The following is a 14,769-nucleotide window of genomic DNA, read 5'->3' on the forward strand; positions in this document are numbered from 1 at the left end:
CCCCCACACACACACACACACACACACCCCACACACACACACCCTCCCCCACACACGCACACCTTCCCCCCACACACGCACACCTTCCCCCCACACACGCACACCTTCCCCCCACACACGCACACACTCCACACACACACACTCCCCACACACACACACTCCCCACACACACACACACCCTCCCTCCCCACACACACACACACCCTCCCCACACACACACACCCTCCCCACACACACACGCTCCCTCCCCACACACACACGCTCCCTCCCCACAGACACACGCTCCCTCCCCACACACACACGCTCCCTCCCCACACACACACGCTCCCTCCCCACACACACACGCTCCCTCCCCACACACACACGCTCCCTCCCCACACACACACGCTCCCTCCCCACACACACACACGCCCACTCCCCACACACACACACGCCCACTCCCCACACACACACGCCCACTCCCCACACACACACGCCCACTCCCCACACACACACGCCCACTCCCCACACACACACGCCCACTCCCCACACACACACGCCCACTCCCCACACACACACGCCCACTCCCCACACACACACGCCCACTCCCCACACACACGCACACACTCCACACACACACACGCCCACTCCCCACACACACGCCCACTCTCCACACACTCCCCACACACACACACTCCCCACACACACACAAACACACCCTCCCCAAACACACACGCTCCCTCCCCACACACACACGCTCCCTCCCCACACACACACGCTCCCTCCCCACACACACACGCTCCCTCCCCACACACACACGCTCCCACTCCCCACACACACACGCCCACTCCCCACACACACACGCCCACTCCCCACACACACACACACACTCCCCTCCCCACACACACACACACACTCCCCTCCCCACACACACACCCCCACCCTCCCCACACACACACACACTCCCCACACACACACACTCCCCACACACACACACACTCCCCACACACACACACACACTCCCTCCCCCCCCCACACACACACACACTCCCTCCCCCCCCACACACACTCCCTCCCCCCCACACACACACTCCCTCCCCCCCACACACACACTCCACACACTCCCCACCCACACACACACTCCTCACACACACACGCACACTCCACACACACACACGCACACTCCACACACACACCCTCCCCACACACACACACACACACCCTCCCCACACACACACCCACACACACCCTCCCCACACACACACCCTCACCCCCTCCACACACACACACACCCTCACACCCTCCCCACAGACACACACACTCCCCACACACACACACACACTCCCCACACACACACACTCCCCACCCCCACACCCACACCCTCCCCACACACACCCCACCCCCCCACCCACCCCCTCCCCACCCCCCCCACACACCCTCCCCACATACACACACCCACACCCTCCCCACACACACACCCTCCACACACACACACACTCCACACACACACACACACACACACACACACACTCCACACACACCCCACACACACCCCACACACACCCCACACACACCCCACACACACGCACACTCCTCACACACACACACTCCTCACACACACATGCAAACTCCTCACGCGCACACATGCAAACTCCTCACGCGCACACGCACACTCCTCACGCGCACACGCACTCTCCCCACGCGCACACGCACCCTCCCCACACGCACACACGCACCCTCCCCACACACACACACACACCCTCCCCACACACACACACACACACCCTCCTCCCTACACACCCTCCACACACATACGCACACTCCTCACACACACATGCAAACTCCTCACGCGCACACATGCAAACTCCTCACGCGCACACGCACACTCCTCACGCGCACACGCACACGCCTCACGCGCACACGCACCCTCCCCACACGCACACACCCTCCCCACACACACACACACACCCTCCCCACACACACACACACACCCTCCCCACACACACACACCCTCCCCACACACACACACACACACACACACCCTCCCCACACACACACCCTCCCCACACACACACCCTCCCCACACACACACCCTCCCCACACACACACACACACCCTCCCCACACACACACACCCTCCCCACACACACACACACACACCCCACACACACACCCTCCCCACACACACACACACACCCTCCACACACACCCTCCCCCCACACACACACACCCTCCCCCCACACACACACACACACACCTTCCCCCCACACACACACACCTTCCCCCCACACACACACACCTTCCCCCCACACACACACACACCCTCCCCACACACACACACCCACTCCCCACACACACACACACCCTCCCTCCCCACACACGCGCGCACCCTCCCCACACGCGCGCACCCTCCCCACACGCGCGCACCCTCCCCACACGCGCGCACCCTCCCCACACGCGCGCACCCTCCCCACACGCGCGCACCCTCCCCACACGCGCACTCCTCACACGCACACACACACCCTCCCCACACACACACACACACACCCTCCCCACACACACACACACCCTCCCCACACACACACCCTCCCCACACACACACCCTCCCCACACACACACCCTCCCCACACACACACCCTCCCCACACACGCCCACTCCCCACACACACACACACGCCCACACACACACCCCCACACACCCTCCCCCCCACACATACACCCTCGCCCACCCCCTCCCCCCCACACATACACCCTCACCCACCCCCTCTCCCACACACATACACCCTCCCCCTCCCCCACACACACACCCTCCCCCCACACACACACACCTTCCCCCCACACACACACCTTCCCCCCACACACACACACACACACCTTCCCCCCACACACACACACACACCTTCCCCCCACACACGCACACCTTCCCCCCACACACGCACACCTTCCCCCCACACACACACACACGCACACCTTCCCCCCACACACACACACACACACACACACACCCCACACACACCCTCCCCCCACACACACACCCTCCCCCACACACGCACACCTTCCCCCCACACACGCACACCTTCCCCCCACACACGCACACACTCCACACACACACACGCACTCCCCACACACACACACTCCCCACACACACACACACCCTCCCTCCCCACACACACACACACCCTCCCCACACACACACACACCCTCCCCACACACACACGCTCCCTCCCCACAGACACACGCTCCCTCCCCACACACACACGCTCCCTCCCCACACACACACGCTCCCTCCCCACACACACACGCTCCCTCCCCACACACACACGCTCCCTCCCCACACACACACGCTCCCTCCCCACACACACACGCTCCCTCCCCACACACACACGCTCCCTCCCCACACACACACACGCCCACTCCCCACACACACACACGCCCACTCCCCACACACACACACGCCCACTCCCCACACACACACGCCCACTCCCCACACACACACGCCCACTCCCCACACACACACGCCCACTCCCCACACACACACACACGCCCACTCCCCACACACACACGCCCACTCCCCACACACACACGCCCACTCCCCACACACACACGCCCACTCCCCACACACACGCACACACTCCCCACACACACACGCCCACTCCCCACACACACACGCCCACTCCCCACACACACGCCCACTCTCCACACACTCCCCACACACACACACTCCCCACACACACACAAACACACCCTCCCCAAACACACACGCTCCCTCCCCACACACACACGCTCCCTCCCCACACACACACGCTCCCTCCCCACACACACACGCTCCCTCCCCACACACACACACCCCCACCCTCCCCACACACACACACAACCACACACACACACTCTCCCCACACACACACACTCCCTCCCCCCCCACACACACACACACTCCCTCCCCCCCCACACACACTCCCTCCCCCCCCACACACACTCCCTCCCCCCCACACACACACTCCCTCCCCCCCACACACACACTCCCTCCCCCCCACACACACACTCCCTCCCCCCCACACACACACACTCCACACACTCCCCACCCACACACACACTCCTCACACACACACGCACACTCCACACACACACACACCCTCCCCACACACACACCCACACACACCCTCCCCACACACACCCTCCCCACACACACACCCTCACCCCCTCCACACACACACACACCCTCACACCCTCCCCACAGACACACACACTCCCCACACACACACACACACTCCCCACACACACACACTCCCCACCCCCCCACCCACACCCTCCCCACACACACTCCACCCCCCTACCAACCCCCTCCCCACCCCCCCTCCCCACATACACACACCCACACCCTCCCCACACACACACCCTCCACACACACACACACACACACTCCCCACACACACACACTCCCCACCCCCCCACCCACACCCTCCCCACACACACCCCACCCCCCTACCAACCCCCTCCCCACCCCCCCTCCCCACATACACACACCCACACCCTCCCCACACACACACCCTCCACACACACACACACACACACTCCACACACACACACACACACACACCCCACACACACGCACACTCCTCACACACACACACTCCTCACACACACATGCAAACTCCTCACGCGCACACATGCAAACTCCTCACGCGCACACATGCAAACTCCTCACGCGCACACGCACACTCCTCACGCGCACACGCACACTCCTCACGCGCACACTCCTCACGCGCACACGCACTCTCCCCACGCGCACACGCACCCTCCCCACACGCACACACACACCCTCCCCACACACACACACCCTCCCCACACACACACTCCCTCCCCCCCTACACACCCTCCACACACATACGCACACTCCTCACACACACACACTCCTCACACACACATGCAAACTCCTCACGCGCACACGCAAACTCCTCACGCGCACACGCACACTCCTCACGCGCACACGCACCCTCCCCACACGCACACACCCTCCCCACACACACACACACACACCCTCCCCACACACACACCCTCCCCACACACACACCATCCCCACACACACACACACACCCTCCCCACACACACACACACACCCTCCCCACACACACACACACACACACCCCACACACACACACACACACCCTCCCCACACACACACACACACCCTCCACACACACCCTCCCCCCACACACACAAACCCTCCCCCCACACACACACACACACCTTCCCCCCACACACACACACCTTCCCCCCACACACACACCCTCCCCACACACACACACCCACTCCCCACACACACACACCCACTCCCCACACACACACACACCCTCCCTCCCCACACACGCGCGCACCCTCCCCACACGCGCGCACCCTCCCCACACGCGCGCACCCTCCCCACACGCGCGCACCCTCCCCACACGCGCGCACCCTCCCCACACGCGCACTCCTCACACGCACACACACACCCTCCCCACACACACACACACACACCCTCCCCACACACACACACACACACACACACACAACCTCCCCACACACACACACACCCTCCCCACACACACACACCCTCCCCACACACACACACTCCCCACACACACACACTCCCCACACACACACACTCCCCACACACACACACTCCCCACACACACACACTCCCCACACACACACACTCCCCACACACACACTCCCCCTTCCCACACACTCCCCCTTCCCACACACTCCCCCTTCCCACACACTCCCCCTTCCCACACACACACACGCCCACTCCCCACACACACACACACGCCCACTCCCCACACACACACACGCCCACTCCCCACACACACACGCCCACTCCCCACACACACACACGCCCACTCCCCACACACACACACGCCCACTCCCCACACACACGCCCACTCCCCACACACACACGCCCACTCCCCACACACACACGCCCACTCCCCACACACACACGCCCACTCCCCACACACGCCCACTCCCCACACACGCCCACTCCCCACACACGCCCACACGCCCACACACACACCCCCACACACCCTCCCCCCCACACATACACCCTCGCCCACCCCCTCCCCCCCACACATACACCCTCGCCCACCCCCTCTCCCACACACATACACCCTCCCCCACCCCCACACCCACACACACACCCTCCCCACACACACACACACACACCCTCCCCCCACACACACACACCCTCCCCACACACACACACCCTCCCCACACACACACACCCTCCCCACACTCCCCACCCCCTCACGCGCACCCCCCTCACGCGCACACCCCTCACGCGCACACCCCTCACGCGCACACCCCTCACGCGCACACCCATCACGCGCACACCCCTCACGCGCACACCCCTCACGCGCACACTCACCCTCCCCACACACACACACCCTCCCCACACACACACACTCCCCACACACACACACTCCCCACACACTCCCCACACACACACACTCCCCACACACACACACACACACACACTCCCCACACACACACACTCCACACACACACACACTCCACACACACACACACTCCACACACACACACACACACGCCCACTCCCCACACACACACACGCCCACTCCCCACACACACACACGCCCACTCCCCACACACACACACGCCCACTCCCCACACACACACGCCCACTCCCCACACACACACGCCCACTCCCCACACACACACACGCCCACTCCCCACACACACACGCCCACTCCCCACACACACACGCCCACTCCCCACACACACACACCCACTCACACCCTCCCCACACACACACACACCCTCCCCACACACACACACACACCCTCCCCACACACACACACACACCCTCCCCACACACACACCCTCCCCACACACACACACACACACCCTCCCTACACACACACACACACCCTCCCCACACACACACCCTCCCCACACACACACCCTCCCCACACTCCCACCCTCCCACACACGCACTCCCCACCCCCGCACACGCACACTCCTCACACGCACACTCCTCACACGCACACGCACACTCCTCACACGCACACTCCTCACACGCACACGCACACTCCTCACACGCACACTCCCCACACTCACACGCCCACTCCCCACACACACACGCCCACTCCCCACACACACACGCCCACTCCCCACACACACGCGCCCACTCCCCACACACACGCGCCCACTCCCCACACACACGCGCCCACTCCCCACACACACGCGCCCACTCCCCACACACACGCGCCCACTCCCCACACACACGCGCCCACTCCCCACACACACGCGCCCACTCCCCACACACACGCGCCCACTCCCCACACACACGCGCACACTCCCCACACACACACACTACCCACACTCCCCAAACACACACGCCCACTCCCCACACACACGCCCACTCTCCACACACTCCCCACACACACACACTCCCCACACACACACACTCCCCACACACACACGCACACTCCCCACACACACACGCACACTCCCCACACACGCACGCACACTCCCCACACACGCACGCACACTCCCCACACACGCACGCACACTCCCCACACACGCACGCACACTCCCCACACACGCACGCACACTCCCCACACACGCACGCACACTCCACACACACGCACACTCCCCACACACACGCACACTCCCCACACACACACACACTCCCCACACACACACACACTCCCCACACACACACAAACACACCCTCCACACACACACACCCTCCCCACACAAACACACATACCCTCCCCGCACACACACACCCTCCCCGCACACACACACCCTCCCCGCACACACACACATCCTCCCCGCACACACACACACCCTCCCCGCACACATACACACCCTCCCCGCACACACACACACACCCTCCACACACACACACGCCCACTCCCCACACACACACGCCCACTCCCCACACACACACGCCCACTCCCCACACACACACGCCCACTCCCCACACACACACGCCCACTCCCCACACACACACGCCCACTCCCCACACACACACGCCCACTCCCCACACACACACGCCCACTCCCCACACACACACGCCCACTCCCCACACACACACGCCCACTCCCCACACACACACGCCCACTCCCCACACACACACGCCCACTCCCCACACACACACCCACACACCCCCACACATACACCCCCACACACCCTCCCCCCCACACATACACCCTCCCCCACCCCCACACACACACCCTCCCCCACCCCCACACACACACCCTCCCCCACCCCCACACACACACCCTCCCCACACACACACACACACCCTCCCCACACACACACACACCCTCCCCACACACACACACACACCCTCCACACACACACACCCACACATCCTCCCCACACACACCCTCCCCACACACACACACACCCTCCCCACACACACACACACACACCCTCCACACACACCCTCCCCCACACACCCTCCCCCACACACACACACCCTCCCCCACACACACACACCCCCACCCCTCCCCCACACACATGCACCCTCCCCCACCCACATACACCCTCCCCCACCCCCACACACACACCCTCCCCCACACACACACCCTCCCCCACCCCCACACACACACCCTCCCCCACCCCCACACACACACCCTCCCCACACACACACACACCCTCCACACACACACACACACACCCTCCACACACACACACCCACACATCCTCCCCACACACACCCTCCCCCCACACACACACCCTCCCCACACACACACACACACACCCTCCACACACACACACCCTCCACACACACACACCCTCCACACACACACACCCTCCACACACACCCTCCCCCACACACACACACCCTCCACACACACCCTCCACACACACCCTCCCCCACACACACACACCCTCCCCCACACACACACACCCCCACCCCTCCCCCACCCACATACACCCTCCCCCACCCCCACCCACATACACCCTCCCCCTCCCCCACACACATACACCCTCCCCCACCCCCACACACATACACCCTCCCCCACACACATACACCCTCCCCCACACACATACACCCTCCCCCACACACATACACCCTCCCCCACACACATACACCCTCCCCCACACACACACACACCCTCCCCCACACACACACACACCCTCCCCCACACACACACACACCCTCCCCACACACACACACACCCTCCCCACACACACACACACCCTCCCCACACACACACACCCTCCCCCACACACATACACCCTCCCCCACACACATACACCCTCCCCCACACACACACACACCCACACACACACACCCTCCCCACACACACACACCCTCCCCACACACACACACCCTCCCCACACACACACACCCTCCACACACCCTCCCCCCACACACATACACCCTCCCCCACACACATACACCCTCCCCCACCCCCACACACATACACCCTCCCCCACACACATACACCCTCCCCCACACACATACACCCTCCCCCACACACATACACCCTCCCCCACACACATACACCCTCCCCCACACACACACACACCCTCCCCACACACACACACCCTCCCCACACACACACACACCCTCCCCCACACACATACACCCTCCCCCACACACACACCCTCCCCACACACACACACCCTCCCCACACACACACACCCTCCCCACACACACACACCCTCCCCCCACACACACACCCTCCCCACACACACACACCCTCCACACACACACCCTCCCCACACACACACACCCTCCCCACACACACCCTCCACACACACACACACCCTCCACACACACACACACCCTCCACACACCCTCCCCACACACACATACACCCTCCCCCACACACATACACCCTCCCCCACACACATACACCCTCCCCCACACACATACACCCTCCCCCACCCCCACACACATACACCCTCCACACACACACACACCCTCCACACACACACACACACACACACACACACACACACCCTCCCCACACACACACACACACCCTCCCCACACACACACCCTCCCCACACAATCTCACCTTCCCCCTCACACACACTGGCCCCACACAATCTCACCTTCCCCCTCACACACACTGGCCCCACACGATCTTACCCTCCTCCTCACAAACACTCGCCCCACACAAGAACATAAAAAACACATGAAATTGGAGCACAATTATGCCACCCAGCCCCTCGAGCCGTCTCCACCAGTGAACAAGATCATGCTAATCATTCACATCAACTCCACTTTCCCGCCCTATCTCCGTATCCCGTGATTCCCTTAGTGTCCAAAAATCTATCGATCTCAGCCTTGAATACACTTACATCCACAGCTCTCTGGGGTAGAGAATTCCAAAGATTCACAACCCTCGGACATCTATCCGACAATGTGGAAAACTGCCCAGGTATGTCCTGCCAACAAAAACAACAAATCCAATCCGGCCAATTACCGCCCCATCAGTCTACTCTCAATCATCAGCAAAGTGATGGAAGGTGTCGTCGACAGTGCTATCAAGTGGCACTTACTCACCAATAACCTGCTCACCGATGCTCAGTTTGGGTCCAGCCAGGACAACTCGGCTCCAGACCTCATTACAGCCTTGGTCCAAACATGGACAAAAGAGCTGAATTCCAGAGGTGAGGTGAGAGTGACTGCCCTTGACATCAAGGCAGCATTTGACCAAGTGTGGCATCAAGGAGCCCTAGTAAAACTGAAGTCAATGGGAATCAGGGGGAAAACTCTCCACTGGCTTGAGTCATCCCTAGCACAAAGGAAGATGGTTGTGCTGATTGGAGGTCAATCATCACAGCCCCAGGACATCGCTGCAGGAGTTCCTCAGGGCAGTGTCCTAGGCCCAACCATCTTCAGCTGCTTCATCAATGACCTTCCCTCCATCATAAGGTCAGAAGTGGGGATCTTCACCGATGACTGCATAGTGTTCAATTCCATTCGCAACTCCTCAGATAATGAAGCAGTCCATGCCCACATGCAGCAAGACCTGGACAACACTCAGGCTTGGGCTGATAAGTGGCAAGTAACATTCGTGCCACACAAGTGCCAGGCAATGACCATCTCCAACAAGCGAGAGTCTAACCACTGTCCCTTGACATTCAACGGCATTACCATCACTGAATCCCCCACCATCAACATCCTGGGGGTCACCATTGACCAGAAACTTAACTGGTCCAGCCACATAAATACTGTGGCTACAAGAGCAGGACGGAGGCTGGGTATTCTGCGGTGAGTGTCTCACCTCCTGACTCCCCAAAGCCTTTCCACCATCTACAAGGCACAAGTCAGGAGTGTGATGCAACACTTTCCACTTGCCTGGATGAGTGCAGCTCCAACAACACTCAAGAAGCTCGACACCATCCAGGACAAAGCAGCCCACTTGGTTGGCACCCCATCCACCACCTTCAACACTCACTCCCTCCACCACCGGCGCACCGTGGCTGAAGTGTGTACCATCTACAAGATGCACTGTAACAACTCGCCAAGGCTTCTTTGGCAACACCTTCCAAACCCGCGACCTCTACCACCTAGAAGGACAAGGGCAGCAGGCGCATGGGAACACCACCACCTCCACGTTCCCCTCCAAGTCACACACCTTTCTGACTTGGAACTATATCACCATTCTTTCATCATCGCTGGGTCACAATCCTGGAACTCCCTCCCTAACAGCACTGTGGGAGCACCTTCACCACACGGACTGCAGCGGCTCAAGAAGGCGGCTCACCACCACCTTCTCCAGGGGCAATTAGGGATGGGCAATAAATGCCGGCCTTGCCAGCGATGCCCACATCCAATGAACAAATAATCAACAAGAAATTTCTCATCTCAGTCCTAAATTACTGACCCCTTATCCTGAGACTATGCCCACGAGTTCTACACCCTCCAGCCAGGGGAAATAGCACCTCTGCATCTAAGAAAGAAAGGAAGAACAGTCTATCGACTCTGGATCAGTTTCTATGGACTGGAGCATAGCTAATGTAACACCACTTTTTAAAAGAGGGAAGAGAGAAAACAGGGAATTATAGACCGGTTAGCCTGACATCGGTAGTGGGGAAAATGTTGGAATCAATTATTAAAGATGAAATAGCAGCGCATTTGGAAAGCAGTGACAGGATTGGTTCAAGTCAGCATGGATTTATGAAATGGAAATCATGCTTGACAAATCTTCTAGAATGTTTTGAGGATGTAACAATAGAGTGGACAAGGGAGAACCAGTGGATGTGGTGTATTTGGACTTTCAAAAGGCTTTTGACAAGGTCCCACACAAGAGATTGGTGCGCAAAATTAAAGCACATGGTATTGGGGGTAATGTATTGACGTAGATAGAGAACTGGTTGGCAGACAGGAAGCAGAGAGTCAGGATAAACAGGTCCTTTTCAGAATGGCAGGCAGTGACTAGTGGGGTGCCGCAAGGCTCAGTGCTGGGACCCCAGCTATTTACAATATACATTAATGATTGAGATGAAGGAATTGAATGTAATATCGCCAAGTTTGCAGATGACACTAAGCTGGGTGGCGGTGTGAGCTATGAGGAGGATGCTAAGAGGCTGCAGGGTGACTTGGACAGGTTAGGTGAGTGGGTAAATGCATGGCAGATACAGTATAATGTGGATAAATGTGAGGGTATCCACTTTGGTGGCAAAAACGTGAAGGCAGAATATTATCTGAATGGCAGCAGATTAGGAAACGGGGAGGTGCAACGAGACCTGGGTGTCATGGTACATCAATCATTGAAAGTTGGCATGCAGATACAGCAGGCAGTGAAGAAGGCAATTGGCATGTTGGTGTTCATAGCTCGGGGATTTGAATTTAGGAGCAGGGAGGTCTTACTGCAGTTGTACAGGGCCTTGGTGAGGCCTCACCTGGAATATGGTGTTCAGTTTTGGTCTCCTAATCTGAGGAAAGACGTTCTTGCTATTGAGGGAGTGCAGCGAAGGTTCATCAGACTGATGTGCGGGATGGCAGGACTGACATATGAGGAGAGACTGGATCGACTGGGCCTGTATTCACTGGAGTTTAGAAGAATGAGAGGGGATCTCATAGAAACATATAAAATTCTGATGGGACTGGACAGATTAGATGCAGAAAGAATGTTCCCGATGTTGGGGAAGTCCAGAACCAGGGGTCACAGTCTAAGGATAAGGGTTAAGCCATTTAGGACCGAGATGAGGAGAAACTTCTTCACTCAGAGTTGTTAACCTGTGGAATTCACTACTGCAGAGAGTTGTTGATGCCAGTTCGTTAGATATATTCAAAAGGGAGTTCGATATGGTCCTTACGGTTAAAGGGACCAAGGGGTTTGGAGCAAAAGCAGGAAAGGGGTACTGAAGTGAATGATCAACCATGATCTTATTGAGTGGTGGTGCAGGCTCGAAGGGCCTACTCCTGCATCTGTTTTCTATGTTTCTATAGCACCTTTAGTTCTGCCCCTCCGACAGTGCAGCGCTCCTTCAGTACTGCCCCTCCGACAGTGCGGCGCTCCCTCAGTACTGGATTGAAGACCCACTCCAGAGGCTGGAGCACCGAAATCTGGGCTAAAACACAACCTTCTCACTCAGAATGGCGCGCACTGCCCGCTGCCCCCAGCTGATACTGTGTTCCTTACCCAGTGTCCCTCACCCCCTGTACCTTACCCAGTGTCCCTCACCCCCTGTACCTTACCTCGTGTACCTGATTCCCTGTACCTGACCCCGTGTCCCTCACCCCCTGTACCTGACCCCGTGTCCCTCACCCACTGTACCTGACCCGCTGTCCCACCTGTGACAGACTGAGTCTCCCCTGCCAGACCGCACACCTGAGGACATGTTTAGAGCGGACTCCGGGGGACTGCCGATGATGACCTATTCTGGGAGTGTGTGATAGGCCGGTGTAGAGGGAGCTTCACTGCGGGGGCACAGGAGCCTGGCCGCCCCTGCCCTCGGGTTGCCGAACGGATGTTGGGGCGTTACCGAGAAGCCCTGTTCCCAGCCCAGGGCCTACCTTATACGAGGTGTCAGTGCGAACCCCGCCGCTGTACCGCTCCATGGTCACGGCCCGGGCCTCCGCTCCGCCCCGCCGGCTCTTCGCCAATCAGCGCCCGCCCCGGAAACCCCACCCGCCGCTGCGGCGCAGTGATTGACGGAAGGGTGGACCAATAGAGAGGGACCATGGCACTGACTCGCCAATCAGAGAGCGTGGGGCGGGTCCGAGCTCCCTGTTTACTCGGGGTGTCTTCAGTCCCTGTACATCTCTGCACCCACACCTTGTACACCTGTTCCTTGTACACCCAGCCCCTGTACAACCAACCTCTGTAGACCCAGTCTCCTCCATTGAGCATCTCCCCCTAAACCACCCCTCTCACGTGTCATTTAAAATTCTTGTTCCCTCCCATCCACCCAAGTCCCATAAAAATGTTATCACCGAGATATCCTCACTGCTTTCCTCCCTCTGCCTCTCCACCGAATGACATCTCATCCTCGGTAATTTCAAACTCCATCTCAATTCATCATGCTCTCCCTCCTTTGAGTTCACTAACTCCTATCCTCCCTTAATCTCTCCCTCTGTGTAAACTCCCCAACCCATATTCATGGTCACACCCTTGACCTTGCCATCTCTCATGGCCTTGTTACTCCCATCGTGTCAATCACAAATAAGGCCATCTCTGACCACTTCCTCGTATTGCTCTCCACCTACATGCCCCTGCCAATACACTCCCACCGCCCCCTGCAAACCTACCTCCTCTTTCCGCCCCTGGAAAAAACTCTCTCTGATTCTCTTACAACTGCACTTATCAACT

At 59.8% G+C, this 14,769-nt stretch overlaps 1 protein-coding gene across 2 annotated transcripts in view; it reads right to left on the bottom strand.

Annotated features, from left to right (window-relative positions):
* Window positions 1-14,063, bottom strand: part of nipal3 (NIPA like domain containing 3) — a 144,809-nt gene extending 130,746 nt beyond the window's left edge. For both annotated transcript variants that reach the window (XM_070899276.1, XM_070899275.1), the window contains exon 1: window positions 13,974-14,063. In XM_070899276.1, the coding sequence (XP_070755377.1) occupies window positions 13,974-14,018 (45 nt within the window). In that variant the 5' untranslated portion in view covers window positions 14,019-14,063. The remainder of the gene's footprint in view (window positions 1-13,973) is intronic.
* Window positions 14,064-14,769: the final 706 nt, after the last annotated feature.

This window comes from Pristiophorus japonicus, chromosome 14 (assembly GCF_044704955.1).
Source record: "Pristiophorus japonicus isolate sPriJap1 chromosome 14, sPriJap1.hap1, whole genome shotgun sequence".
Taxonomy (NCBI): Eukaryota; Metazoa; Chordata; class Chondrichthyes; family Pristiophoridae; genus Pristiophorus; species Pristiophorus japonicus.